General features: G+C 40.5%; 1 protein-coding gene across 3 annotated transcripts in view; it reads left to right on the top strand.

The window, feature by feature from the left end:
* Positions 1-2696: 2696 nt before the first annotated feature.
* rap1gap2a (RAP1 GTPase activating protein 2a) overlaps positions 2697-12787 on the top strand; it is a 78366-nt gene continuing 68275 nt past the window's right edge. The window contains exons 1-2 of one of the 3 annotated variants that reach the window (XM_053422432.1): positions 2697-3039; positions 8198-8233. In XM_053422432.1, the coding sequence (XP_053278407.1) occupies positions 2996-3039; positions 8198-8233 (80 nt within the window). In that variant the 5' untranslated portion in view covers positions 2697-2995. The remainder of the gene's footprint in view (positions 3040-8197; positions 8234-12787) is intronic. The other 2 variants (XM_053422427.1, XM_053422426.1) reach the window with 2 other exon arrangements.

Below are 12787 nucleotides of genomic sequence, written 5' to 3'. Positions count from 1 at the left end.
TTGGAATTATGTGGTTTGGTATCATGTGATTCTATCGCCTGGGGCCCCCAAGGTCTCTTGGAACTTATACGTCGATCCGAGAGAAAAACAGTTTTTCTCTTTTTGACTATTGTTTTAGAGCCTTCTGGTAAAACCACATTTATCAAGTATCATGAGTTATTTCCACAAGACACCATTGTTCAAAACAGCATTTAAAACTTAATCAGACTAAACACATATAATATATTAAATATTCTTACATGCCTGCTAAAGGGTTAGAATACCTATATCTTCTCCTCTGTTAGGTTCATGCTCACTGTACACTAGTGTTGATGCGCCATCTTAAGCGGTAATTTATAATTTTTACTGAACAGATGCGCACGAATATAAAAGTTCCCTTCTTCCTTTCCAGTTTGACTATCATTAAAATTTAGATAGAATTTTTAATTTTCAGCATATTTACTATACACATGAACCACTAGAGGGAGAGTTCGGTCTCTGCATAGACCCGTCACTGTCATGTACATAGACAAGGCTTATGTAAGTTCAAATGTTCAGATTCAATTGTTTATTCTATTCTATAATGACAAGTAATGTAGTGTCAGACTTTTCTCTTTGTGTGTCCATTGGAGTATATAATTGTGTTTAATCAGTGGTGTCAATGTCAGAGATAGAGAGAGGGGCTCATACATAATATATCATGGTGAAAGCTTTTGACTATAATCACTCTCTAGGCTTCAAAAGTGCTTGTTATGTTTCTTGGACTCAATACTTTTGTGAAGTGATTATAAATCAAATCAAGGCTCTATTCAAAGATGAAAGGATGACAGAGCTCAAGTTTGATCTGAAAATGAACTTTGTCAGGACATTAGTTTATTTTGTAGTTTTTTTTCCAATCCTGTTGATTGCCATCTAAACAATACTGACTATACAAAAATGAATCGAATAGATCAAAGTATTTTTGCAGTGCATTGCCCTAATCTAAAAAGTCCTCAAAGTTGCCTTTGTTAATTTGATCTATAATTTGCCCCACTAACATGCAGTGTCAACAAGCACAGGTTGTGTATATTTGTCATGTTGGGGGGGTCATTTTTGTTTAAATATTTCTGTTCCTTTATTATTTAATGTGTGTGTAGCTTAAATCCGTGTGTATTTAAAATCAAATTTAAGAAATTATTGTAAGAAACCATTGTAATCCTTTTTTCCCCTGCTGTGATAGTGATCCGGACATTGGTGTTCCCCCGGGAGTGTGATCATTCGCGTCTAACTGTTAGTGCTCTGTAATTTCATTGATCCAATTTCTGTAGATGGGGCTAAATATAGTCAAGAATCAGTTAACCAGCTCAGAGGCAGACAGCTGCTTTTTCCCATCTCTGATATTTTTGTTTTTGTTTTTATGCTGTTAAAACTGATGACATTACATTAGTCCTTAAAAAAGAGAGTGTTACTTTGCTGATTACTCAACAGCAAAGGTAATGAGTTACCTTGCATAACTTCCATTCCTCTGTCAGCTCTGAATTCACACACCCATATATTTATTTATAGTTTTCATTTCTGCATAAATCACCTGAAACATTCATTCTGTTCCTGTCACCTCAGCATTGAGGAGTCCTTTACACATAAGAAGAGGGTCGTCCTGCACATAGCCCACCATTTTTCTACAGATGCCTAGAGAGGATAAACACAGGCTCTAGAGAAGGCCTTTTCTTTAACTAAGGTAATGCTTGAAAAAGGAGGGGGTATAAAGCTAGTTGCAATATGCAACCTCACCACTAGATGCCCTTAGTCCTACTCACTGCATCTTTAATGTGTAATATTAGAGTGTGTCTGACCCCTCTCGAGATGTCATATGGAATAAATGGCAAAAATATAAAATTATTTAAATGTATATACAAGCTCTGAAGTATTAACCACAAAATATCTCACAAGGTTTGTTGAAAAAAAGCTCTTGAGTTTTTTCATGTCAGAATCTGTGTGAACTTGAACTTAGCGAGAAGAGGAAGGCTATCAGGAAGGACACTCCCTTTGGTTGCAACCACATGCTGTGGTTTATCTGCACGGCTCTTCAACCCTTTCCAGTAAGAGTATCAACTAATATTGTACAATATTTAACTAACTGAATCCAGCTCGGCATATTTTCTAAGCAGATTCCAGGTATATGAGTCAGGCTGGTGCTGACCATCCAATCAATGTCAAAATGAAAGAGCATTTCAGTTTGAAACATGATTTTAGGCTGGAGTGGGTGTATTGTAGTTGAAATCCACTCAAGATGTTTTTTTTAATGCTACTGTGTGAGTGTGAACTGTGAGTTCAAATCTGCAGACTCGGCGGGGGGAGGGGGGGACACACACAGCAGAGGAAGTGCCGTGAAGTGGGTGTGTGCTCGGATAATAATAATATGTCAAGGCTGCTTGTGATAAAAGTGTTAAACTCCAATTGCCGTCCATGTGCAGAATAGCTCTCTGTGCACATAAATGTGTTGGAAACGAGCACAGAGCCCCACATTGGAGATTGTGGTCCCTCCCCGGCTTGCTCCTATCACCTTTGTGTGTGCATATACCTCAGTGCACCTGTTTGTTGTGCCACATTGAGAGAGAGAGAGAGTGTGTGTGTGTGTGTGTGTGTGTGTATGTGTGTGTGTGTGTGTGTGTGTGTGTGTGTTGGTTTAACACCCTGTGAAAGCCAGTGACCATGCAATGTTTCAGGAAAGGTAGATGACTGGTCAAGTGGCAAAGTGAGAAACAACAGGTCTGGAGAGGCATTTGTGACAGCAGAAGTGAGTGAGACAAAGGTGGGGAAAAGGGAGGGGAAATAGGCAATAAAAAAAACTGAGAGAGAGAGAGAGAGAGAGAGAGAGAGAGAGAGAGAGAGAGAGAGTGGGAGGGAAGTAGGGAGACTTGGTCAGAGAGAGATAGACAACGTGCAAGAGTACGTAGTATAGAGAGAGAGAGAGACTGACAGCAGGACAAACATTTCCCAGAGGAGAGAGTCTGGTTAGAAAGTTCAGTCTGACAAAATGCTTAAAAGGAGGAGAAGTGTGTCATTTGGTGGATTTGGATGGTATGTCTCATTTTCTTTGGATTCTAATTTGTTTGTGTGTGTGTCTTACAGTTTGCATTGTATATCCATGCTCATGATTGTGCACGTTAGGATTGTAGTTGTTGAGTGAGTTTGATTGAGGTATATTGTGCTGCTGGTTTAAAGACATGTGTGCATGTTTGTGTGGTATGGAAATCTAAAGTTTTGTCTGAAAAGGAAGGATGGGTGGAGATCTCAGCTCAGCTCTAAAACTCTTTATGACAGTCTGATGTGTGCGTGCGTGTGTGTGTCTGTGTGTGCGCCTGTGTGTGTGTGAGAATGTACAGTTTCACTCTGTGCTGTCTCCATTCAGAGACATCAACTATCAACAGTCTGCTTTGTCTCTCCCTGCTGTCCATTGTTGTTGCTATATTGTCCCTGTTCTGGGACTATGGACACAGCTCTTGTTGGTTTTGTTTTCCTGCTCTGTTGGATGAGAAGACTTCCCATGATGCAGCATAGAAGTAGGTGCCAGGCATACCATTTAGTGCTGGATGCGCTGACACACTCGGACGGAGTGTTTTGTGCTGGCTCCCCTGCTGCTAATCGCTCTGAAGCGCTGCTTCAGAGCACTTAACCTTCCCGGTTGCGGGCTGAGGCTGCCAGACAGGCTGAAGTAACCTGAAGCACACTGAGCTGAGGAGCAGCATGTTACAGGTAGCAGGGTCAATGAGGGGCTGATACAGGGATAAAAACCAAACCAGACAATCAGAGATTTTTTAGAAAAATAAAAGATTTTATTTTACACATGAAGTCAGATTACACATCATGATGACTGCTAAGCAACCTGTCAAGATAAAAATGTCTACTGAAGCAATGGAGGAGATCTCCAGTTTTTAAAATACGTAACTCCAAGTTACATTTTGGGAAATTCTTTTTAGAGCTTTAATCATATTTGTGCAGTGCCCTCTCTGTTTGTAATGTTCTGTTCTCTTGTCCAGTGTGAAAGCTCTGGAGCTACTTCAGAATTATTCCTTGTCATTAGTGAGTCCTCCTCAAACTATTCTACAATATACTGTGACCTATTATTGATTGTGTGCTGGACCTTTTATTTATTTGTTCGGTTTATTGGCGAGGGGCATCGAATGTCAAGGTGCATTACCACCAAGTGTGCTTGGTGTTTTGAGCAGAGTTTTTTTTTAAACAGTCTATGGTGCAGAGAAAAGTTAGAATACGTTGTGCTCAGTTTGTATGATCTACATGTGCCTCCACGTTCACTGACTTCCTCCCTCAGTCCAGAAACATGCAGCTTTGTTTCAGTGGAGAATCTAAATTGTCTGGAGGTGTGAATATGAGTGTGTTTCTTTTACTCAATGATAGGTTGGCGGCCTGTCCAGGGTGCACCGCATCCTCTGGGATAAGGTCCAGAAATGGATGGATGGGAGTCTGGATATGCGAGTCCCTGCTGCTTTAATAATATATTGATGGAATGTCCCTTAACAGCTGCAGCTCAGCAAAAATGTTGAATCAGTTTTTGTATTATTCGTAAAACAAGGAAAGCACGTTGTATCATCTAAATAGCAGAAGTTGTTCTTCTTACAGTTGATTTGAAGGCTGAATATGAGATGTCAAGACTTGTTGCTGTTAATCAGTTCTTCTGGCGAACAAATTGACTAAAGATATATGCAGAGCTTGTTCATTGGTCATTCTAAAGAATTTATAAGCTTTAACAAATTACATTTATTATATAGCCAAGACAGGTTGGACCAGCACACATGATGTGAAGGGATGACGCTTAAAATTATAATAATTTCAGTGTGAATGTTTGTTGGAACAGTTAATTGTGGCCTCTGGGGGTTAAAGTGTTGTTAGGTAGCGTTATCACTTAGTATTTGAAGCTTGTAAGTGTCAGCAGATCCTATTTGTGAAATTTGCACACGCTTCTGTATTTAATATCACGTGCAGGGATATGGATGCATGGATGGGTGGCTCAGATGGTGAGCTGTTCGAAATGTGGGGCTGACTCTGAGGAGGCATTTGTAAGATGTGTTTTTATGAAGCTATTTGGGTTGAAAACCCCCCCACGGAAACAGCCTCCTAAGTGTGCCACTAAAGCCCCTTCTCTACTGGTCATTGACAGCCACTAATGTCTGGTTTTGGTCCACTACGGAAATGGATACAGTCAGCATTGAGTCTCGGGTCAAATGATTCGGCAGGAGAAATCTGCCAATGCTTCGATTGGCAGTGCTTTTTTACATCTTTTTTTTTTAAAGACAGCGATGGTTTTTGATGCCTTGTTCATGGGTTTTCAATACAATGAACAGGACTCACTAGGAAGAAACAATTATGAAGGAAAACTCTTCAAGTGGCAATGGGAAAGGAGCCACCTATTTCTAAGCAAGTTTACCTGCTTGTTAAAAACCTACGTATACCTGTGTTACAGCACCAAACTTAATAAAAAAATTAAGAAACATCTGCAGTAATTCCACAAATGTCTGTCTGCCATTGTACGTGCATTGCATATTCTGTGAACTCTTCATCTTATTGGCTTCACACTTTGCATGTTTATTGTTGAGGGACAAGGGAAGTGCAGTGTAAACTTTGGTGCGATTTGGACATTTAATATAAATGTGGAATAAACCAGCTGTACTCTGTAGCAGTCAGTGGGGACGGGGCAGTGTGCCCCCAGTGTGGAGTCCCAGTTGAACAAGTCTTCTACTACGTCACATGTGCTGATCTCTGTCATGATAACAACATTAATAGAAACACTCCCCAACACGCACGGGCATTGCACTAGATAGGTAAATATGCAATACAAACACAAGGAAATATAAAAAAGACAGTATTTAATGTGTCAGCAGTGAATGTACTCAAATGTGTTGTTTAAGCTTGACCCATGTGGAAGACAAGATTTTTTGATCATAATATTTTCGAAATGCACACACACGGTCAATCAGAGTATTCTCTTCTCTAAGATGTAGGGTGAGAGAAAGCGGCTCACGACAGTAGGGTCTGTGTGATGACTCATCTGGTGGGCGGCATATCTTATTAACTGCTTATCCCGCGAGGGCACAGACTGCAGCTTCACTACAATATGGGGGTAACATTGCATTGAGGTGTAACTGCAGCAGAGCAGCAGGCATCCACCAGAAACAACAGCATTGAGATACATTTTAAAATGCATCATGGAAACATTTGTATAAAGTAGATGTAGCTCAGTGTGTACATATTTGAAAACCATTAATTTGCTATCTAAAAGTGATACATGTGACAGAACCTCACCTCTCTCTGTTATGGGTTATTTAGGTAATGCCGCACTCATAAACCCTGCAAAAAATTAAGATTACATTCAGAACCTCCAGCTTAGGTTCTGTCATGGTAAAAAATTGTGCGCAGTCTGTTTGTACGCTGTGTTCCTGTAGGTGTGCGGCTTATATAAATCTTTTGATTTGTTTGAAATGGATCTTGCATGGTTTAGTCTCTGAATGGATTAGATTGAAGAAGTGATATCATGACAAATTACTTCGTGAGGCGTGAGAGAACGCTGTCAAACACACACACCTGAGGTAAAAAGCCATATTATATACAAAAGCAGAATGTGCCTCACAGCTCCTTCACCATTATTAGCAGTAAACATCAACTGAACTGAGAAGTGAAGAAGATTACTGTCTAAGATCTTTCCATGTTATTAGTATGAACAGTATGTAGTCAAGCATGAATAAAACCCTTATAAACACTGAGAGCTTATAACCGGTCTGAGCAGCGAGAGGAGAAGTAACCTTGTTACATAAAGTCGTGTCGCTCTGCTCTATAACCCTGACACTGCTGTTCTTTTTTCAGGATATATCTATTCTGTGTAAATTAAAGATGAATTGTGGAGCATTTCTTTTTTTGTTAGCATAGTTGCACCAAGCATTCAGATTTTACCAAGACCAAGAGCCTTATGTTGTTTTCTATCTGAGATAAATGGAGAAACATCCAGAAGGACAATCAATTCTAAGCTTGATTTCTGATTAGGTGACATTGAGTATTGAGAATAAACTGATCAATCACGGTTTCTTCAGATCAGCAGTGTTGCCATAGTTACTTTTAAAAAGTAACTTAGTTACTTTACAAGTTACTTGATTTTAAAAGTAACTAAATTAGATTACAAGTTACTTGATTTTAAAAGTAACTAAGTTAGATTACAAGTTACTTTATTAGTTACATTCAGCAGCTGCCGACAACACCCCCGCCGCCTCAACATAAAAATGACAACCGGTTTTGCCAACACTAACTTTATTAGACACCGCCGGAGGCCCCCCCCCCCCGCGCGAACGGAGGGTTCCCCCAACGGGCGCTGTAGCTGAGGTGATCTGACGGGACCGACACGCGTCCAGAGTCGCTGCCGCCGACCGCAGTCCCCTCGGTCCCCTCCAACCGGTCCCCGCCTTCCGCAGCGCCGACGGACACCGCCCCGCGGCATACTAGAAGGAAAGCCCCCGCACCGCGGATGAGCACCTCCCCCCCTAAAAAAACGTCGAGGCGTGCCGCACACCGAGCCTCCGGCGGCGTGGTGAGGAGGGCGACGGGGCGACTGCTCCCCCAGCCGCAGGACGTGCCCAGCGGGTTAACCACAAATACCGAAATAGTAACGCAAGGTGACTTGGACAAGTAATTTTAATCTGATTACTGGTTTGGAAATAGTAACGCGTTAGATTACTCGTTACTGAAAAAAGTGGTCAGATTAGAGTAACGCGTTACTAAGTAGCGCGTTACCGGCATCACTGCAGATCAGGGACGCTTGTTTCTCATAGAGAGATTGTTTATGTCTGTGTGTTAACCCTGTGATACGCTGGCAATGGATGAATGGAGGGACAGAATGTTTTTGTTCAGTCAATATCGAGTATTCATTGTTGATGTGTAGCTATGTCTATGTCTAACTGCAATATCATAATTGTTCAAATGCACTGTATATGTATATTGGTCTATATTTTTCCGAGGAAGCACAGAAGAAGCGCTGACACGTTTTATTTATTTTAAAATGCCACGTCACCTCAGGTGACCCATAGCTTCAGAGATAATTTCCTTGAACATACACCTTATCTTACAAGTTCCGCGTCCTTATTATTGTTTCAGGAAGAAATATATTTCAGAGAAAGGTCAATAATATTTCTCTCTCTTCTGTGTGTGTCTCTGTCTCTCTCTCATTCCTCTCCAGGATTGACAAGTCAACTTTATCTGCCCTGAAATCTCGGTGAGTTCTTCTTTAAATCCTGGTCACCTTTCTGCTTCTAAATCTAAATGTATCAGGTGAAAGTTAATCTTCTAATCTTGGTTATGTCAGGCAAGGCCATACTTTGTGTTAAAGTGCTTGGGGAGAAAATATCTGTGGAGCACTGATGTGCAACTGCCCCATGTTCTGCCTCTTATTCAAGCTGCCCTATAATGCTGTAACTGATGAAACATGCTAATGTGCACAGCCGGATAGGAAGATCTGCAGACGGACCTCACAACAGAATTTAAATACCAGATGAATACACATAAGCATTTTGTGTCTTGTGAAATGAGCCTCATTTCCTTCAATGAAATGTATAATTTGGAAGATCACACCACCAGTTAGACTTATTCAATCACCAGCACCATAATGATGGGCTGTTTTCAAGGTTAGTATATATGTATGTATATAAATAGCATCCACAGACTTTATTGTATCCCTTTCCTCCTGAAACCAAAAACAACCCCTTTTTCCTAAGTAAAAACCATGTGTGTGTAGTGTCTGGATAGTCTGTTTTCTGCTTTGACATCTTGTTCAAGTCTGCAGTGTTGGGCTGAGACTGGCATGAACAATGTTGCATCATTTCAGACTGTCTGCAGCCCTGACAGATCTCACATCTTAACTGATTCACTGAAAGAAAAAAGAAAAGCGGAACTCACGATGTCAAATCCCACAAGAACCAATTCAAGACTTTTGTTTCCTGTTGTGTGTTACCTCTGGCTGTTATGGTTTTTTCTCACGGCCGCTGAATCACACACTCAGTGTTTGAAAAATGTCTGCTTGTGCTCTTGATCAAGACCTCAGAGCTGGAGGTTGTGAAGTAATTGCTGCAAATTAGTGAGGATAACTCAAATGCAGAGGACGAATGTCCCCAGAAGGATGTTAATTTAAAACCTAGCTTAATTGAATTACATAACAATTCAACATAATTGTTTGATGCACTGTGGCTGCTGGATATTTTACATTTCTTTGCCTCTTGTGTAACTTCTTATGCCCATGTGCTTATGCCAATGTGGTGGTATCAGTGAACATGATATCTTAAGAATGCTCTGATAGAATTTCATCAAATTTGGTTCAAAGGTTCATGTGGGCGTTAGGATGAACTGATTCGATTTTGGTAGTCACAGGATGAAGCAGCTCTGCACCGCTTTCATAGGGCCCGGGGCAGTTTCACTCTCAGCAATGGCAGCATCTTCCTCCTCCATACGCCGTACTTGCTCCACAGTGTATTTGGAGCGATTTAATACACTTTCAACAAGGTTTCTTTCATATTTATCAGATTTAGTCATGTAGTTGCTGTAGTCACAGGTTTGGATTGTGCTGTACCCCCACTCTCAATCTGAAGACACGCGTGTTGTAGTTCTAGCACACAGCCAGTAGATCTCAATGCTCATCTTCACGTAATACTGATATATTAACAACACAGAGCGAGTTGAAAATTGGCAAAGATCCAATTATATGGATTCAATGTCAATGGTTAAAGGTCAAAGTTCACAGTTCACAAAAATCTCGAAAATATAAACGGCAGTGGTTGGCAGAGGCATACTAAACAGGGCAGTAATTCTAGTTCTTTCTTTCTCTAACCCATCACAACTACAATACACTGTCTTATTGCACTAAGTTTCCCTGTGTTGCTTCTCCACTTGCTTTGTTGATGTTTGAATCATTGGACTGATGTTATTGTTCACTCTCACTTTGCCGATCAGTGTTTTGGAAACAAGTGCTGATGATGTTCAACATAAAAATTGAAGTTTATTTTATGTTTCATAGCTTTAATAAAGGAGAAGTAACAGTTGTCATGTAGACATGTTCTGTGCAAGTTGAGAAATAAAAGTGAAAATCATCCTAACAATGAGATATATACACAATACAGCTGTTTTGTGAAATTAATTTTGAATGTGAGTGTACCATGTACCTGCCTCACATGATACGGTTTCAGGGTTTTGTGTGCGAGGAGCTTTCTTTTGTTGAAACAAACCATCGGCAAAGTCCGCTAATGGACGTTGCCGTAGTGATGAGAGGTAAAGGGCCTCTGCGTGTGTGTGTTAGTCAGTATGTCAATTTATATTAAATCTGTATCAACACACTCCAAACCCCAGTCGGTCTGAGCATATACACACAAGCACGCACCTGAAGCAACACACTGATTTTCAGTATCTCGATCACTGAGAGAGTCAAACTCGCTTTAAGTCTTATCAGGTCAATTTGTTTTAAAACCAGTAAAAATTTGACATTACACTTAAATAATTTTCACCTGTTTCTCAGGCGGTAGAGCGGGTCGTCCACCAACCAGAAGGTTGGTTGTTTGATCCCTGCCGCCTCCATATTCAGAAGTGTCTTAGGGCAAGATACTGAACCCAAATTGCTCCTAATGGATGTGCCGACAGTGTATGAATGTGACTGAATAAAAATGCTGAGTAAAGTGGTTCTGCATGAATGTGACATGTAAATACGGTTTGAGTGGTTGGTAAGATAAGAGAAGCGCTTTATAAATACAATCCATCTACTTCTATTTTTCAACATTTCTTGGGGAAATTAGCTTTGTTGTCTTGAAACAACAGTGTTGCCCATTAATTGTACAAGCTGTGGCCCGCCATATTCTTATCTGTCCCTCCACAGTTTAATTATGAACCAACATTTTTTACAGATCTCATAATATTATAGGAGATTTCTAGCTTGGTGTGTGCGCCGCTTTTTGCTGCATGCCCACTAGCGTTACAGCTAGCTACCTCATACTCACAATATGGTCCATAACATTCTTACCGTCAACCCAGTCAGTCAGACCTCAGTGTTCCACTGCACGTGGGACATGTACTGCAGTTTTTTCTCTAAGACAACAACTTGTCTTTCCCTCTCAAGTCTCTGTGCCTGTCACTCAGAATCTGTTGCACATGAGTGTGACTTATGTGCAGGTGTGCCCCTGTTACCTCCATAGATGTGATTAATTATGTGGGAAACCCTGATAAAGATAAATAAGGAAGTGTTTCTTCACTTGAGGTGATTCAAGGCTTATTGTACTGGCATATTTTATAATCTTTGCAGTATCTTTAATTATATCTGGTAACAGCTTTTCTACTCCAAATCCAGGATTTTATTCTTAGCTAATTCACGACCAAATGGGTTTCTTGGATTTCAATTTGATTTTATTTGTGTAGCACCAAATTACGACATACATTATCTCAAGGCACTTTCCATATATACACCCCAGTGAACCTTCTTTGGTCAAATCGAAACTCTTTCATAACATGATTGTGCATAGCTGTATACAGCTGTGTTTCAGACATGAAGCTTTGACTATGAAATAATATTCAGTTTCATTGTAAAGAAGGACATGTCGGTAATTTGCAGTGTTATCCACACACACACACATACACACACACACACACACACCCTCAGTGTATCCCATTGCCCTCAGTGTCATTAGACCGTCTACTCTTGAGTGGCTCTGAATATGAATGAGTGTGTCGTGACTCCCGTTTGAGCTGCTCCTCTACCCGAGTGCAGAATAGCATGCACTTATGTGTACGCTTGTGTGTGTGTGTACAATTGTGTGTGTGTGTGTGTGTGTGTGTGTGTGTGTGTGTGTGTGTATAGGCTCATGTGATTGTGCTGAATCCAGGTGTTAGACGTAAAAAAAACTCAAATTAACAGATTAAAGAAAGAGAGAAACAGAGATGACAGTCTGCAGTGTGATCAGTGTCTGTGCTCTTAGAAAATTCCATCTCAATCACCTAACCTCATCGCTTCCCCTGTTTCTCTCTTCTTGCTATTTTAATTTCTCTGTCCGTCTCCTTTCTTTTACCTTAATATTATTGGACTGTTTCTTCATCCTCACAAAGGTGTTGTTGCTTGTGCAGTTTTAAATGATTTACTAAGCATCATATCTAAAGCTGTGCCTTGGAAAAACTTGTTTTCATAAAAATGCCTTGTGAACAAACCCATTCGATAACCCCTGAGCCAGATTAACCAGCTGAAGATCCCTCTTCTTCGTCACTGTGAGCTGGTTCTCACATTCTGACTCATCTGCTGCCACAGCAACAGCAGATGAGTCTTCCTCCACCTGCTTTACCTTTACATGCATCTCGTTGCCTTCATCCTTCAATTACCTAGTACCAAGTAATTGGTGCAACCTCCTCCGCTCTTACATTACATGTACATGTTCTGTTTAATGTGAGGTTCATCTGTTATAGATATAAAACAGATTATAGGTATAGATAATAGATGGATGGATGGATGGATGGATGGATGGATGGATGGATATCAAATAAGGCTGGTTAGCAGTTTCCCCTCTCCGTTAGAAGTGCCTTCAGTGCAGCCTGGGCCTTTCTTTGTGTCTGTGCAGGTTTGGATGGTTGGATGGTCTGATAATTGGATGGATATCATTTCAAGTTAGAACATTCAAGGCTGCAGCCCCAGACGTTCAGACCTAACTACTACTATGTTAACAGGGTCAAGGCGTGAAATATATAATAGAATGCAAATTATACCGATGTGAAATTTTAATAGTAGTTTTAATACTTTGACCTTTAAGTT

This window comes from Pleuronectes platessa, chromosome 5 (assembly GCF_947347685.1).
Source record: "Pleuronectes platessa chromosome 5, fPlePla1.1, whole genome shotgun sequence".
In the NCBI taxonomy this organism is placed as follows: Eukaryota; Metazoa; Chordata; class Actinopteri; order Pleuronectiformes; family Pleuronectidae; genus Pleuronectes; species Pleuronectes platessa.
This window is presented reverse-complemented; position numbering and strand designations above follow the sequence as displayed.